Source organism: Camellia sinensis, unplaced genomic scaffold, assembly GCF_055761805.1.
Source record: "Camellia sinensis isolate YWXY unplaced genomic scaffold, ASM5576180v1 Unanchor1, whole genome shotgun sequence".
In the NCBI taxonomy this organism is placed as follows: Eukaryota; Viridiplantae; Streptophyta; class Magnoliopsida; order Ericales; family Theaceae; genus Camellia; species Camellia sinensis.
Window position 1 is genome coordinate 26,436,795 of NW_028128987.1, and position 18,545 is coordinate 26,455,339.

The 18,545-nt window shown below is 34.7% G+C and overlaps 1 protein-coding gene across 1 annotated transcript in view; it reads right to left on the bottom strand.

Annotated features, from left to right (window-relative positions):
* Positions 1–5,233: 5,233 nt before the first annotated feature.
* The window catches only part of LOC114303489 (uncharacterized), a 33,853-nt gene continuing 20,541 nt past the window's right edge, over positions 5,234–18,545 (bottom strand). The window contains exons 8-11 of the mRNA XM_082910780.1: positions 15,334–15,457; positions 14,556–14,595; positions 9,248–9,315; positions 5,234–5,506 (exon numbers count right to left, since the gene is read on the bottom strand). Of these exons, the coding sequence (XP_082766906.1) occupies positions 5,500–5,506; positions 9,248–9,315; positions 14,556–14,595; positions 15,334–15,457 (239 nt within the window). The 3' untranslated portion in view covers positions 5,234–5,499. The remainder of the gene's footprint in view (positions 5,507–9,247; positions 9,316–14,555; positions 14,596–15,333; positions 15,458–18,545) is intronic.

The following is an 18,545-nucleotide window of genomic DNA, read 5'->3' on the forward strand; positions in this document are numbered from 1 at the left end:
CTTGGAATATTCTTTCTGCTGATATCATCATCATGTCATCACTACGTTAGTCTATTTTTTCATTGATGACATCATCGCCCATGGACCCCTCTTGGGTCAAATCTGGACTGGGTCCCTCATGTACCAGATCTGCCGACGTCATCCAAACCAGACCCCACCTGGATTGGATTTGGTTGCACCACCCGTTGCTCTTGCTAATGTCATGCTGCGTCGTTCTCCACTTAAAAAAAAAACTTCAAGGATGTTGGTTGGGGGCTTTGAACCCCTAATCTTGACCTTGCCTCCATGCGCCTTATCCACTGTGCCAGCCAGAGACTTGTTGGGGGATATCTTCTCAAATAGTTATTTAAAGCATATTAGCTTTGTTGATAGGTGGTCATCTTCAACCTCTAGACATACGTGTGGTACGTGTTCGAGAGTGGTCCTCACTCACGTGTGAGGTCCACCCCAGTCTCCGTTTGGGCTATTTTTTCTAAGTTTGGATTCTTCTCGCCGAGACCTTCCTCCTGGTATGCTTAAAACTCGATTTCAAGCAACTTGATTTGTAGGCCATTTCGGAAAAATATTCTGTTTTCCACCACCTCGTTCTGATACCACTTGTTAAAGATCCAGGATCCCGCCCAAAACTTTTAAAAATCATACCAAGTAGAAAAATAATACACATGCAAATGAGACATAATATTTAACGTGGTTCAACCCAATGCCTACGTTCATGGGAGAGTAACCAAATTTCACTATAGATAAAGAGAATACAAAGATTAAAATAGAAGATGAGGGAATACTCAACCTCACTCAACTCACACTTAGCTTACCCTCTCATACTGAGGGAGAACCCTCTTTCACACAGAGGGCTAATCTCTCTTACTTCTCGCTTTTCCTACTCTATCATTTTCTCTCTCTTCCTCTATTTATACACAAATTGGAGAGCCTAAAGTCAAGCTCAACCGATGAGCCATCAACAAGCTTGATGACAACAACCCTACACAACCACTCTACACAAAGTAGCTTGGTTGACTCATGTAGCACAAAATCTCCAACTACATTTCGTATCCTCTGTTTTCTTCAATTTATAGCTTTCTTTTACTTTCAATGGCTTCCGCATGTGCTGCTCCTCACATGGAGTAGAAACCCAACAATCATGATTAGGATCAAGAGCTGGCAAGTCTTCGATGGTCTGACTGTGCATGTAACATAATAGATCTCAATGTGGATAATATCATGTTTGCTTTCGGCGCCTCTCCAAAGACAAATTATTAGGTGGGTGGAGAATTTTAGTATATAATAGATACATTCATTATATTGTCATTATGTTCATTTTTTTTTAAAAATAGTAATTGCTCTATTATTTATTATTGGGTGGACAAATAATTCGTAGTTGTGGTGGAAGGAGGATGTCGCAATGTAAGAATCAATATTAAATTTTAAGGCTAAATTGTCGATGTCTTCAAATTGCCAATTTTTGATTAAAAAATAAATAAATAATTGGAGATTGGTTGTGTTTTCATTTTATTTTTCTTACTTTTTTGAAAACATACTAACTTGTTCAGGATGTCAAAATATTTTTTGAATTTTTCAATGTTCTTATTTTTGAAATTTTGAAGGGATGTTAGTGCAATTTACTTTTTATTTTACTATAATATTCTCAGTTTTTCTTTTTATTGTGCTGTGTTCAGAATCGATCTATTTTTCTTATTATACTGTAATTATCTAGAATGTCATCAAAGTATATCATCAATGAAAAGAAAAGGAAAAAAAAAAAAAGATCAATCTAATAATTGTAACTTTTTTATTTTATTTTAGGAAAAAGATTTGATAAATTCATATTCCCACCCCTTGGTCTGGTTGTTTTCAGAGTTAGGTTAGGTGTAATTGTTAGTGTGTAAATTATTAGTAAGGGGACTAAAAAATACCACCTCTCCGATGGAATTGTTAGTCTCCTCCTTGAAAGGCTTTCATAATCCTATGAGACTCTTAATCCCATGGCCACTTTCTAAAAAAATATGATTTTTTGAATCTCACCTCACTACTAGTCCAATCTCATCCTCAAACTCTAGAAACAAATAGGGCCATCAGCTATAAAGGACAAAGGTGATTCTATAAAGGCATTTGTTGGTATCTTCAATTGTCTTTATTCGAAACAAGATTCAAAATTCAGAATCAAATGTGTCATAATTGAAAAGTCATGAACTAAAATGACACAAGGCCCAAACTATAAGGATCGTTAGAGCATCCACAATGGGATAGCTAAAAAAGTGTGTTAAAGTGTGTTATATGACAAAAAAATGATAAAAGTGAGACCTAAAAGTATGTGTTAAGGTGTGTTAAGAGTTTGTTAATTTTAAAGAGTAAGTGGGTAGTGCAATTGATATGTTAAGGTGTGTGTTAAAAAAAAAATATATATATATATATATAAACAAGAAATAAATAAATAAATAATTTTAAAATGTAGTGGGCCCACCATACTGCACTGTTGCAGTGCCTATCCGTCCACCCTCTGTCTATCTCTCTTTTGTTGGGTTCACTAAGATGATAGCCACAGTTAACACACACTTTAGTGTCTGACACTAACCCACACCACTGGTGCATAGTTTAGCAGCTCTATTGCATAGCATAAAATGCACACAAGCCCACTAGCTGATAACATCTGACACTAACAATGTGTTTAACATGTGCATTGTGGATGTTCTTAGTGTAATTCGCTATTTTATCTATCTTTTCAATTTTTTAACATATCTATTCAATTTTTTTAACTTATCTATCCAAATTATTTTTACATCTGTTCAAATTAATCAATCTGTACAAATTATTTTATAACATTCAATTTTTAACATACTTTTAATCTGTCTGTCTAAATTATTTTAATTTTTTTAATTATCTATTGAAATTCTTTTTATTTACATGTCATAGTTTTTTCTTATCTGTCCAAATTGAATATACTTGTCCTATTATTTTTTGCTTATTTGTCCAAATTGAATCTATATGTCCAAATTATTTATCATAATTATTTACCAACACTAACATCCTCTACAAACCCAAATATAATGCAATGAAAATGTTTTTTTTTAGGAAGCAATAACTATGTACTTAGTGAGTTCCATAGAGAGATTTTCAACGATGCTCCAGCGGTGCTTTGGCGATAGTTTGACAATTCCTTGTGCACTTTTAAAGTGTAGATCTACACTCCTAAAATATGGCTTTACAGTTTTAGAGTATAGATCTGGATTTTTTATGTTTGAAATAGGGGTTTGAGAGTTTTCTCTCCCATTTTCGGCATCGATTTTTAGATTTTTTACACCCACAATGGTTCCTTACTCTCTTAAGCCTTCTTCTATATTATTGTGGGTGTACCTCCTTCTTAACTCTAGCTTCTGGCGGGTGTCCGAAGTATGGCGGCGATGATGGTGAAGTTGGGCAGCTCTTGAGCCTTCTCCTATACCATTGTGGGTGTACCTCCTTCTCAACTCTAGCTTTTGACAGTGTCTGAAGTACGGCGGCAGCAATGGTGAAGTTGGGTAGCGGCGACGAGGACGAAGGACTTTCAAGCAGATCTTGCTTGGTTTGATGCAAATCTTGCTTTCTAGACCACATCTTTAAAAAGATTAGTAAATTTTTCCTGAATTGTAATTGGTTTTTTTGACGAATTTGTTATTTATTTATTTATTTATTTATTTTTTTTGTTGTATGGCTTGTATGACGCTTTGGGGTCTTGTTCTGTATGTTTTTTTTTTAATATAAATATTTTTCATGTTCTCCACACCAAAAAAAAAATAAAAAAATAAAAAAATAAAAACAATGTACTTGTTTACCAACAATCTGATTAAATAGGCATCCACAAATCTTCAAAGTACAACCCACAGAGATTCAGAGCCTAGACATTAAGATTATTGCAAGAGTACTCAAAGAGAAAGTGGTTCTTGGGGAATTTTCATTAAACAGGTGGTGTGCTTCAGAAAAACAGGTGGGTTCGACCCCACAGGAGGTTTGAGATTGAGAGCAACATGTCACATCCCGCCAGATTTAAGAAGGCGCAAGTCAAGGAAAAAATTTGCGACTTCGAAAAAGAAGGCGCGATGAGGGCTTTGCGAGCATAATTGAGAAAATGTCACGTCCAACCAAATTACCTAGACAAAATTGCTTACCAAAAGGAAGTCTCAAGGAAGAGAGGCTAATGGAATATTCTAGAAGCTCTAGGAAGACTTGAGAAAATGTAGAAACATAGTACATAATTCTATAATGTACATGGAATGATCTAGAATAGGTTTTATAGCAATTAAGTGAAGATTGGAAGAATGGGCAATAGAAACTTCTAGAGAAATGGAGGTGGTAAAAGATCCTTGCACCTACTAGAATAAGGTAAATGTTTGTATAGATATTTTTAAGGAGGATTCTAGAGCCCTCTTGTAGGATAAGGAAAGCTTCCATGAGAAGCCTCTCCATAGTCCTTTTTTTGTATGCTCTGGAATATTCTAGAGAAGGCCTAAGATGCTTACAAATAGGAGAAGGGCTCATTTGCTCCATCAAAGATTCAAGAGTTGTAAAATTCTCTCAAAAGAATACAAGAGGCATTCTCTTAAACTCTCATTGTCTTCTTATTTGTCTTTCTTGTTAGTTTGTATCAAGTGAGGCTTGAGATTGTCTAAGTGCCGCACGGATAGCTTGGAAACAACCAAGTCCTTGACAAATAACTCGAGATTGATTGGAAGTTTTGGTGTGGAATGAAATTTGAAATTGTCAGAAATACTTGAGAATTTGGTGAATTTTATTTAATGACACATTTCTAACAGGTTCAAAAACCATATTTCACAGGAAATAATTTCAAAAATTAATTGAGGAAGGATTATGGAAAAGAGGAATGGCCAGGAGGGATCCTCCAACTGCGAAGCCATTGAAATCTTCTTAGCACCTCCCTCTTATGACCCAATCAAATTATGCATCTGTCCTTATGGACCCAAACAAAAGGGCACGTGAATCTATATTCTTAAAAGTCAATAAAATGGATCTATAACCTGAGTACATCTTATTTTATCACATTTGCCTTTAAAAAAAAAAATGAATATAATTTTAAAAATAGATCATCCAATTTATTGAAGACAAACACAACAAAATTATGAAGGTTACAATTATTGAATCAAGCTAGTTTTTTTTTTTATTATTTTTTTTTACTTTTTTATTTTTTTTAATCAATGCTAAAGATATAAAAGCACAGTTCAAAACTTCAATCCTAACCTCTATATATAGAACTGAATTGATTGTTTCTTATTCCCCATTCCACATCCATTGTTAGCAAACAATAATATATAGTATGTATGTGTGCCAGAAATCTCAATTCTATAAAAAAAATACTACCAAACCTCAATAAATGTCTCCATTTAAATTTAAACCAATCTTCCTCGTCTGTCTCATAAGCAAAAGCTGGACAATGATGATATAGTCGTAAAGAGTGACACAAAAATGCTAAATAGCACTCTCTGCTAATCTGGAAGAGGATATAGTACACTTCTATGCCCTGAGAAAAGCAGTCAAAACCACTAATCAGCAATATCAAGCACAATTAAAGACGAATCCCTACCCCAATAATAATAACAATAATAATTAATATGGGCAAATTACAAAACACACCCTCTAAAATTTGTTTAAAATACAGATTGTGCCCAGTGGTTCTGTAAATTACATCTCACTCCATGAGATTTCTAATTTCATAAAAAATAACTCATTTTATTAATAAATCATCAAGTTAATTAACAAATTTTAATGATATAAAAATTTATTTCAATTAATAATTCAACTAATTTTATTATTGTATAGGAGAGCAGTTAGAAATTTCATTTTTTTAGCTAGTTCTGGTAAATAAAAAATTATGACATGGGGTGTTTGTAATTTTCCAAACCACAATGAGTAATCCGTATTTTAAGCAAATCTCAAAAGATGCATTTGTAATTTACTCTATAAATCTTAAAAAAAATAAAAAATAAAAAAAATAGTACATATGTTTGGGAAGTTTGAAACTTGAGCTTTTTTTTTTATTTTTTACACAAAAAAACAAACTTTTGCAAAACCAAAAAAAACACATCCAAACAAAATATCACATCTAACCCCATAATCATTCCACTTTTTCTCTCACAAACATCACATCCAACCACAAAAAAACCCAACTATCTTCCCAAACACCAAAATTTTTTTATCCAATAATATATTACAACTAAAAAAATCTACATAAAAACCCACTTCCCAAACACCCACATACATGACTTGGCTATGTGAAAAAACACTAGTGTAGAAGAAAGCCAATAAATAATTTGTTTATACATCCAAAACCCATCAATAATTTGTCTATATATCCAAAGCCCATGAATTTCCTCATACTCGTCAATTCACACACAATATTTGATTCATTCAATGCACATTAATTAATACTTTTGAGAAGGAATCAAGTACACTATTCAAATGCATATTAATTATGTCAAAGGTAAGTTTGGAGTTAGGAAGGCCTTGGTCCTTGAAAACGCCCACTCCCCATCTACACACCAGCATAAATGTGTATATGCATATCTATGTGTGCAAATACATGAGCACACATGCACACGACCCATCGCTCTTCATTCATTCACTCTTCCCTTAGAGGTTTGTGTTCCCTATCTTTCAACGTCTTCTACACAACATGAAAAGAAAAGAAAAGAAAAGAGGTGACCCATGAATGAGACTCACGCTAAACGGGATTTGGGGAAAACAAGATGTATGTAGCCTTATCCTCATTATTGGAGAGGTGGTTTTTGTTACTCGTACCTCTGCCACCAAGATGCTAACGAAAAGTTTTACCATCAGGCCAACTTTCCCTTTTTCACAAAACATGAATTCTTATAAAAGAAATAGAAAAAGAAAAATAATAAAAAATAAATAAAAATCTACCCACTAGAACGGTAATTTAATTGAAAATTTCACATACCAAACCTCATCTCATCATATAGGGAAATGCTACCATACACACCCCAAAAGAGTGCATATGGTATCCATCCAAAGTTTCAGCCAAAATGTAGGACGGCGCAGTAAGGCCTTTAAAGCTGAATTTCAGTGGATTTTTATGGAGGTTTAAAGTTGAAAATCAGTGAGAATTTTACAGTTCTAATAATGAATGGAATGAACTAGGTTTATGATTGATAAAACGGACTATGAAAGTGCTGAAATTTAAGACAAGAAAGAAGATAATTCTAGGAATCAGTCCTAGAATCCTTTAAGCATCACCTAGGGTTTGATTGCATCTCACAATCCATAACAAAGCTTAAAAGCTCTACAATTCTATAAAAATCAGATCATTCCTGAGTTAGAAGCAACACATAACTTCTTACAGAAATAAGAGACTGACTTAACCAACTAGAACCTAAAAAGGAAACTACTAAAAACCAAGAAGGAAACTTCCGAAAGACTTCAACTTCTAAAACCTATCTAATACCAAATAAAACCCACAACATATTAAACCAATACCAAGACCCATGAGTCAGCACAATGACCCATTCTTGAAACCCAATCCAGAAATTCTACAAATTACAAAAATAACCTTGATCCTAAAATTGAACCAAAACTTCTATAAAATATAATATAACTTACAATGACTCTGAATCAGAGTGTGCAAATTCCCATGGGTTTTAGTGTTAAATGCTAGCCAAATTCCATAATTCTTTGCATCTGTGAATTTGATTTTCCCTGAACATCTTATGGATTGCATCATTCTCCCTGGTTGGAAAAAATTTGACCTCAAGTCTTAAAATATTTAAGTATAAGAATCCATGAGCTTCAAATTTCAAACCGCAATTTAGTATGTAAGACTTCAACTTGATGCTGCTTTGCCTTCTTTGCTTGAGGCAACAAATTGCATAGCAATTGATTCTTCTTATCGGTTGTGTCATGGAAGTTGATTGGAATGACAAAATCTATTGATGTGGGCAGCACATCCTTGAATTGATCCAAATTTGAATTCATAAAGTCTTCTTTGATATTCCAGCAACAACCTCAATCCCATTCTTTTTAACATCTTTTCCCAGCACAAGATCATCTTTTGATTCACTTTTGGCCTCTTTGCAGATTATAATTGAAGCAAATTCACTAGGTAACTTTGTGGCACTACATCTGAGGCCACGGATTGTAATATCATGACCTCAAAAGATACAATAAGTTCTAGATGAGCAACAAGCCGCCTTAATTCTTTAAATCCAGGAAGTCTTTGGCGTCAATCTCCCACAACTTGTTTTCGAGTGTCAAGTGCCTCAATCATTGCGTATATTCTTCAAAGAAAGTGTTGTTGTGTCTTGAATTAACAACTTGCTCATGCGACACTACAAGTTTATTTGAAGGCATATACTTCTCTTGAAGCTTAGCTTTCATCTCTTGCCACATGTTCATTGGTCGCAATTCCAATCTTCTTATATCTTCTTCAACGCGATACAAACAAAGTAGTGCCAAACGTGAAAACTTTAACTTAGCAAATCTTGCTTTCTAATCATCCATCCAGTCATAACAATCAAAAAAATCCTCAACTAAAGCAAGCCAATTAGAGAACACCATAGGACCATCCATCCCTTCAAAATCTGAAACTTCTTTCTTATTAGGTATGACTCGCCCTTTGTAAGAACATAGTGGCAAAACCTTAAGTTCTGATACAAAAAATGATGTAGGACAGCGCTATGAAGACTTTAACGTTGAATTTTCATGGATATTTATGGTGGTTTAAAGTGGAAAATCAATGAGAATTTCAGGCTTTCAATTAATGAGTGTAATGAACTAGGTTTACAGTTGACAAAACGGGAGGAAAGAGATCAAAACAGGGGCTGTGAAACATAATTATATTTAATATATCATAGTAGAAAGATAAGTAATGTTCAGGTGTGTTAAATTGGAAGATGGCTAAACCACATTTAATCCTTCAACCATAATCCAACCAATTCGCCTATTAATGGATCTGCCAGGTAGAATTCATGTTTAGCCTATCTGATCAAAGACTTGCTACCAAATCTATGTTTTCAGTCAGATTCATATCCAAATTTAATTCATTGGAAGGAATACATGTCTACTCTCAAAAGCTACAACTTTTTCAGAAAACGAAACAACATTTGCAGCATTTACTATTACATCCAAGCTACGTAGCTTTAACTAATAATCACACATAACTACAGGCAAACTAATAAAATGAAGAATGACATAAACAAGAAAGTATGCCAGTCTACAAATATGACAAAATGAGGCAGCAAAAATTCACCTGGTAATATATGAGTTGTCAGAAGTATTGACAACAATCTGATCACCAGCTAAGACATGTGCTGGTACCTACCAAAAAAATCAAAAAAACAGTAAATAGAAGGAACAAATACAATACAAGTCAAATAAAAATAACAATATGTACAATTCTATAAATTCCCCAAATCATTGGGCTGCTTTTTTCTCGGAAGTAAAAAATGAAGAGAAGATTCTTTAGTGATAATTCTTTTTATGTGCATAACCACGAGCCTTCACAAATCCGACATCTTGGTAACTCTATATCACATACATTACCTTGCCCAAGTAACTTTTTTTTTTTTTTTTTTGAACAGTACCCAAGTAACTTAATCAGCCACCCTAGGGTGCCAAATCGTGCTCTAATCTGCAGATCAACGGATTTAGAGTGAATTCACCATGAATCTGCAGATTCACTGATGTCAATCCTTGGAACTCTTCTGGAAAAGGTTGTGAATTCAAAACAGATTTTAATTTGACAAATGATATGATGACATGTGCCTGTTTTCATAATAAGCATCACACACGATATCATGTCCAGTTGTGGTTCTGCTTGCACCGCACACACCAATTACTTCCAGCACCATGTACACACTGTCACGCCCCGCCAAGTTTGCCTAAACAAAGTCCATCCTAGAGGAGGTCTAAAGGAAGAGAGGCTAATTGAAGAATCTAGAACTTCCAAGAAGACTCAAGAGAATATGAGAGTATTGTACATAATTCTAGAAAGTGTACAGAATATTCTATAATAGAATCTAGAGAGTTCTTTTAAGGTTGTAGAGAGTTCCATGAAAGCTTCTACACACCTCATTTAATAATGTATTCTAGATTGTTTTTAAAAGGCCAAGGTTGCCTATAAAAGAAGTGAGTGCTCATTTCCCTCACATCCAACTTGAGTGTAAAATTCTCTCTCTCTCTCTCTCTCTCTCTCACTAAAAGGTTAAAGGCTAACTTAGCATCACTTCCCTAGCTTGTGAATGTCTAAGTGCCTTACGGAGCGCTTGGAAATAACCAGGGCCATGACAACACACTCCAATTCAAAACATTTTACAAAATTTTAATTCAAAGCATGTGGATTGAACAAGGAGCCTAGCTGATGTAGTAGAATAAATAAACTAATAAATAGACTAAGGCCTTGTTTGGTTTGTTTTTCAGAAAAATTTTTGAGAAAAATTTTCTACAAATAAATTTTTAAGAATAATCAAACCAAACAAATTTTTTCAAAAAAAATCTCAAAATTTTCTTTGGTTACCTATTTTCCAAAATCATTCTCTCTCTCTCATGCACATCAAATCAATCACTTTTTTCAAAACTCTCTCCCCAAAACAATTTTCCAAAACCATTTTTGAAAAAAGGCAAACTAAACAAGTTTTCGTACTTTTTATCTCAAAAATTACTCTACAAACACAAACCAAACACACCCTAAGTGTTTGTTAAATAGCTTCTTAGTGTAGTCTATAAATAGGTGATGTAATACCCATTGTACTTAGTTTTGGATTAAAGAATATACATTGTGATTGGAGTAGAACTTGGTTTCTCTCTCTCTAGCCCCTGGGGGTTTTACCCCTAATTGGGGCATTTGTCTTCTTTCTCTCAATTTGATCTTTGATTTGAATTTGGATTGCATTATTTGGTATTAGAGCATCAGATTTTGATCCTATTATCTCAGATTCTGATTGGTTCATCACCTAATTCACTACCAGGGAATTCACGTACCTGATTTAGGCCCTGGTTGTTTGTTGATTGAAAGTCGACTTCCAGATTCTAGGTTACTCTCAGATTCAAGATCGACTCTCCTTGATTCACGAAGCTTCCTCTTGATTCACAAAGTGTCTTCTCCTTGATTCAAGTTCGTTGGATGAAACTCTTTTTGAGTTCTGAAATTCTTTGCAAATGGACTTCTCATATTGGTCTGATTTCGATCTGAGTTCATGATTGCTATTGCGATGAAGATTGCGACCTGGAAGGTGATCTAACTCTTGATTCGAGTTCATGAGTCAAGTTTGTAGAACCGTAGATTTCGAGTTCAACCTGCTCTTGCTATTTCAATTCATATCTAGATTTCCGTTCGAGATTGCGACCTTTGAGTCCAAAGGTTGCAGTTCGACTTTCCATCGTGATTCACGATTTGGGGTTTTGATTTCTTCGATCGACTTTGCAACCCACAATCTGACTAGCGTACATGTTCAAAGCCTTAGTTTGAGTTCAGATTCTAGTTTGAAGCCTTTGTTTGAGTTCGTATTCCAGTTCAAAGCCCTTCATGTGTTCGAAACTATCAGGAAACCAGGGGATAACCATTGCAAATCTCTCTGAAGTTGAAGTTCGAATATCTCTGAAGTTGAAGTTGAAGACCTATCGTGACATGAAGATCCACCTTTGTGAACCCGGACTCGAAGTTGAAGACCCATCGCAAACTCAAAGTTGTTGTTGTTCATCACGATTGTGACCTAGCTCCTAGATTCGAGTTTGTATTCGTTGGAGTTCTTGAATCCTCTTCTTGGGTCGAAGTTCATAGACTTCGAATTTGACCTAGTCTTGCGATTTCAGTTTGGCCTTGCGATCTGACTTGCAAATTGAGATTTGATCTGGTATGTTTGACTCAAGTTTCTTCTCAATTGGAACTATTCTGAATCAATTCTTAATGTGGCCATGTTAGTCTTGATTCTTGTTTTGGGATTGGATCTTGATTATTTACTACTTCTTACTGCTGTGAATTGATATTAAATTGAGTTGTCCTCAATTGTGAAATTGGGTCTGGAAATTGTGATCTCCGTAATCTGCATATCTGAGTTGTTTGTGAGTCATGTTGGGTTGCTTTGTTATGGCTAATCGGGGTTGAGGTCATCGAGGTGGCCGTTGTAGAGCTTATGCTTCGAATTTTTGTGAAATTGATATGAATTCGTCAATTGGAAGGGGTATGATGCTAATTCAATTCAAACTCATAATCAAAGAGATAAGTTGAAGCAAATAAATGGACGACTTAATGCATCACAAGCCGCCATTAAAATTTTTGAAAGGTTCAAAGAAATTATTTGAAGTTTATCATTAGGACTCTTTTATACCTCTTTACGAAGTTGTTTTGAGTTGAGTATGTTGTTTCTTGTGTGCTCAGTTCACATTTTGTGCCAAGGGAGGAAAGAAAGAAAGCATGCAGTGCTGAATTCCAGCTCGTGATAAGCTACCCTCATGGTTTTGCCTAGTGGATGCATCGTCCATCCTATCATTGTGTCAATCCTCTCAACTTTGCTTTGGAAGATGTCATTTGCAACCATTGGTCTCATTCCAATAGAATGAGTACTCTTCTGCACGAGTATGCAGGTTAGAGGTGAAGGATTTGGAAATGGGGGTTTATCCGAGTTTTTAGCAAGTGTATATGGACACATCTATGGTTGTTGAACCAAGTATGCAAAGATGAAGTTCAATGTATTTGAAGTTGAGAGAATCATGTTTGTTATTGAGCAAGGAAATGCAGCACATATTCCTTACATATAGTTACATGAGTAGTGTTACGTTGAGTTTACTTAGTTGCTACTTAAACTTGAGGACAAGTTTCTTAAAGAGGGAGAGTATGATGTAGTAGAATAAATAGACTAAGTTTTTGTTAAATAGCTTATTAGTGTATTCTATAAATAGGTGATGTAATACTCCTTGTACTTAGTTTTGGATTAAAGAATATACATTGTGATTGGAGTAGAACTTGGTTTCTCTCTTTAGCCCTTCGGGGTTTTACCCCTAATTGAGGCATTTGTCTTCTCTCTCTCAATTTGATCTTTGATTTGCATTTGGATTGCATTACCAGCTGTCCAGTTTGGTTGTTCCAAAAAATTAAGAAAACATAAATGAATTCATTCATGAATTAGATAATTAGATGTTTTTGGTTGTACAAATGAGTTAACTAAAAATTGTACTAACTTTTTTATTTTCAGGGAACTTTAAATTGGTCATTTCTTTTTATTACATGGGATAACCTAATCTAAAATTAAGAGATTCAAAAATTGTTTTGTTTAGCACCTACAAAAAAACTAGAATTGGTTCATTCATGCATAGGTGAATTTTGAATTAGTTAATTTAAAACAGAATGGTTTCATTCAAGCAACCAAGCAGTCCACTAAATTTTAACCAACAAAGTTACCACACTAATGTGTAAGGCTGTAACACTTGACTTATTGATTAATTTTTTCTGTTTTAATTAAATCAACTAGATTAGGATATATAGATGTAACATTTTTTTCCTACTTAGTGAAAGACATGTTACAAATACTTAGGACAAAGATCATATAAATACTTGATGATAACAATACAAAAATGCTTAATAGTACAAATTAAAATGTAAAAATGATATAATATAAATGCTCCGAGTCTTATGAATGTCGAAAGTTTACATTCTCAAGCCCTCACTCAAGGTCCAGAGATTGGTCATTGTAGAGGCAACTCTTGTTTATACAACTCTCATTAAAAACAATCAAGTACTGTTGATTCACTGGAAAAGACTTGGAGACAAGCCTGCTATTGAATATCCATTAGGCTTTACTGACCATGCTACCAAACATCTTCCATGTTTATTGCCCCCAAAACTTTTCCGTACCTTGCTAGTTATTTGGGTTTATCTATTTCAGTGAAGGTAGCAAAGCATTAATTACGAATTCAATGCTCGCTAGCAATCAACAATACAATTTCTAGTAGGACTGCCTTTGCAAATACGTGACACCTTCCAATGTTTGTTAGGATCCTCTCTACCCCTTTCCAACTGTTTGTTCGTAAACTTGAGTTGTATTTTGAAAACTCAAAATATGACACCAATATTGTCATAGAAAATCCACAATCTACCACCATTACACACCATAAGGTCCAACAGCACCAGTTACCAATTACCCCACTTGTTCCCAAGTTTATGGATTCCTGCAAATATTAGAATTTAGTAATAGTCTATTACTAAATTCTAATATTACTAATAGTTATATTTAAATCCTGAACATGGTGTTTCACACCATTCCAATACATGACTATCATTTGTACTAAATTTTTTCCTTATGTTGCATTTGAATTTTCAGCAACATAATTATTTGGAATCATTTTTTCATGTTCTACTAACAAAATAAATATGTTGTGATAGTTATCTCTTAAAGAATCCAACAATAACAAATTATATTTGTTAGAGAAAGAAATAGTCAACAAAATTAGTAAATTGAAAAATATACGGCAAACTATAAGAAATAAAAAAAAATAAAAAAATAAAAAATGAGAGAGAGAGAGAGAGAGAGAAACAACCAAATAAGAACAATACAACAACTTACCTGAACAGTGAGACCATTGTCCAGAAGAACTTTTTTATAACTGCAAATCCAAAGAATGAGGAGAAAACCCCCAATTAGACAAGTGTGTTGGAATGCGTAGTATTACATTTTTTTCCCCTGTATGGAGCAATTGTTTGAAAGAGGACATGTATTAATGTTTGTGTCTGCGGGCATGTTTTGATCGTATTTTCAGCAGATGATCGTGTCAAATTCTTGAGAAACACATATATCAAACAAAGGCCAACTATGTCCCCAATGAGTTTAAAATAAAAGAGTATATATGAAACTTCTTTGATGGACGATTATAAATCGTGAAATTCTAAAGCATGAACTTCTTCTCACCATGTGATCCTCATTATTGTTGAGAAGTAAACTTCATTTAGATAATTAAATGTCTATACATACATGATACATGCATGAAGTGGTTCATGTTTATGTATGTAGTTAAATAATGTTCATGTATGTAGGAGAAGGGTCATGAGTCATTAATGTCTTGGTTCATGTTCTTAGCATTCTATTTAATATCTATGTACTCTAGGGATTAAGTAGAGACGTGAAAAAGAGTGAAATGAGAATTGAGATGTAATATGGTGTAATAACCCATGATTTAGTAAAACGAAAATTATGAAGTGCTCTCTTCCTATTCACTTTTCTCCCTCATTGTGATTTGAGGTGTCTATCTAACCCACCACATATTTCCAACAATTATTGATGGACAAATCTGTTCAGAAACAGAGCTCTAATGCATAACTAAAGATTTATAGCATGATAAACTTACTGTGGAGTGGCTGCAATCCCCTTCACAGGAACCTGCGCTTCCACAACTTTGCATGTCACCCGTTGAGGGACCGATGCAGACATCGGCCTTTCATCATAAAGCTGCACGGTGACTGTCATGTTATCTGTTTATGATGAGTACAATATTTTAGTTTGCTAAAATGCAAGTATAGCAGCTGTAACCTTATTATAATCCAGAAGAAGGAATATACATAACCATCAATGGAAGTGCCAAAAGTAAAGAAATCACCAACCATCTACTGTTACGTTATAATAACTCATATATCATTTACTACATATTTAACAATGTTTTGGCTCTCTCCCAATTTTAACAATGTAAATAGTAAATTCATTAAGCAATGGCATTAATATATACCTCCTCCTCCTCCTCCTGTATCAAAAAGCTCAATAAAATCCAAAAATTGGCCAAGAGAGGGGTTAACAACGGGAGGTTCTATTTACACACACACATTCCTCTTTTTACACATCCTTCTTAATTCACACACCAAAAAAAAAAAAAAAAAAAAAAAATTTACTCATCACACACAATTTTGTTCTAGTTATATCCCATACACACACTCCCATCCACACACCTTCTTCCACACCAGCAAGCAACGATCAAACCCTATCTCTCATCAATGGTGTTCAGAGAAAGAGAGAGAAAGGTCGCGGCGGGGACGTTCCTTCTCGGCCTTGCACTTCTTGGCCTCCACCTCCTCGTCGCGGCGCTGGGGGAGGTGGTTGCGCTGCTGCTGGAACCGCCATTTGGGGCCGAAGCGAGGGCGAGAAGGTGGCTTGCTGTCGACGAGGCGGAAGGTGGCGTCGTCGTTGGCAACGGTGCCACTGCCGAAGGAATCGTCGCCGGTGAAATCGAAGACGGAGTCGGAGGGATGGGTGGAGCTGCGGGGGTTGGTGGAGTTGCGGGTAGGGTTGTAGTTGCGGATCTAGTCGGCTAGGACTGCTCCGACTTCAAAGCCCACCATTAATGAGATAGAGAGAGACTACAACAGATGAGAGGAAGAAGACGACGATGGTTCAGAGGGAAGATGAAGAGTGGTCACCAGAGAGATAGAGAGAGAGAGGGGTATTTTGGTAGTTTCATTTTAGGACAAAAATGTAAAAAAAAAAAATTCATTAAGTGTGTGTAAATAGAGTAAATGGTGTGTGCAAATAGAAGTTCCCGTTAACAACTCTCAACTATACAAAAAAACTCTTAAAACTATACAAAACTCTGTTAAATCAGTTGAATTTTGTAATATGACAACAAGGTTGAATATGGAGAGATAATAAAGACAGAAAAGAGATGAGAAATAACACAAAGGTTTAACATGGTTCAGCCAATCTTGGCCTACGTCCACCTACATAAAGCCTTATGACTTACATCTTTCATTCACTCGACTTGATCATCTTAATTACATGGTACACCATATATATATATATATAGTAGGAGATACAGTCAAATCCCTTCAGTTAAGGGATTGAAATAAATCAACGATACAAAAAATCATGATAAGCACAAATCATGGGATCTTCATATATTCTGATATCTTTAACAATATAATCTGATCTTTGACACTCCCCATCAAGTTGGAACACAGAACGGTTTTAGTGAAGTATCCAACTTGAACTCGAAAGTAGGCTGATCATTACAAACAACCATAATGAAATAGCCAAAAAAGGAAAACAATTGTAATCACTGCCCTCGCTTCAATGACAACTTGGGAGAACATAAGAAATGAATCAACATCGGGATTTTTTTTTTTCCTTCTTTTTTTTTTTTTTTTTTTTGAGGGAGGGGGGGAGAGACAACCAACGACAGAACTTTATTGGTAACAAAACTTGAAAACAAGGGGAGGACAAGTCCTCATAAAATGACTAAAGATCAAAGCAGTAATCTAAATCCAAATAGTAAAAACAAGAAAACAAAATAGAAAACAGTCAATCACTAAGGATGACAAACAGCAGCCCAAGTTGAAGTTTGTAATAAGGCAATATGGTTGAATATAAAGAGAGAATAGAGATAGAAAAGAGAAAAGTAGGAATACAAAGGTTTAACATGGTTCAGCCAATATTGGTCTACATCCACACACACAAAGCCCTAAAGAGTTACATCTTTCATTCACTCAACTTGATACTCTAGTTTATATGATACACCATCTATATAGAGTAAGAGATACAATCAAATCCTTTCAGTTAAGGAATTGAAATAAATCAAAGATACAAAAAATTATAATAAGCATAAATCATGGGATCTCCATATAAGCTAATATCTTCCATATCTTCTGATATTTTTGACAATATAATCTTATCTCCAACACTCCCCCTCTAGTTGGAATATGTAACGGTTGAAGTTAAGTATCCAACAACTACAATGAAGTTGCCAAAAGACAACAACAATTATAATAATTCCCTTCAATGACAACTTCAATGAACATAGCAAGGAATCAATATCTTGTAATAGAGAAATGTGCACTGAATCAATCATGATGCAATAAGATAAACCAATCAAGAGAGAGAAATCAACAAGACCGAAGCAATGGCAAATCACCACAAACATAAAGACCGAAAAACGGCATCCCACAAAGAATGCTACCGAACACACCAGTAGCCTAAAAATAAAAAAGAATCATATACGTGCTTATCACATTAGCACAGGGACCCTAAAAGGGTAGAGAAGCCGGAAAAATCAGCATATCACAAAATAATGCTACCAAATCCACGGAAGCCCCGAAATAAGTAAAAATCATAAAGTTTGCTTACCACATCAGCAAACTAGAGGTCAACTCAAGGAAGAGGGAAAAACACCTTGATAAAAAAAAATGTGAAATGAGAGAGTTCTCCATACAGAAACATTCCTAGGTTCACTAAGCTCTGATACCAAGTTAAATTTTGTAATAAGGCAATAAGGTTGAATATAGAAAAGTAAGAACACAGATTTAACGTGGTTTGGCCAATATTGTCCTACAACCACATACATAAGGCCCTAAAGCGCTACATCTTTCATTCATTCAACTTGATACTCTTGTTTACATGATACGCCATATATATAAAGTAGGAGATACAATCAAATCCTTTTAGCTAAGGAATTGAAATAAATCAAAGATTAAAAAAAAATCATAATAAGCATAAATTATGGGATCTCCATATATTATAATATCTTTCTTATCTTCTGATATCTTTGACAATATAATCTTATCTCCAATAGCCCAATCC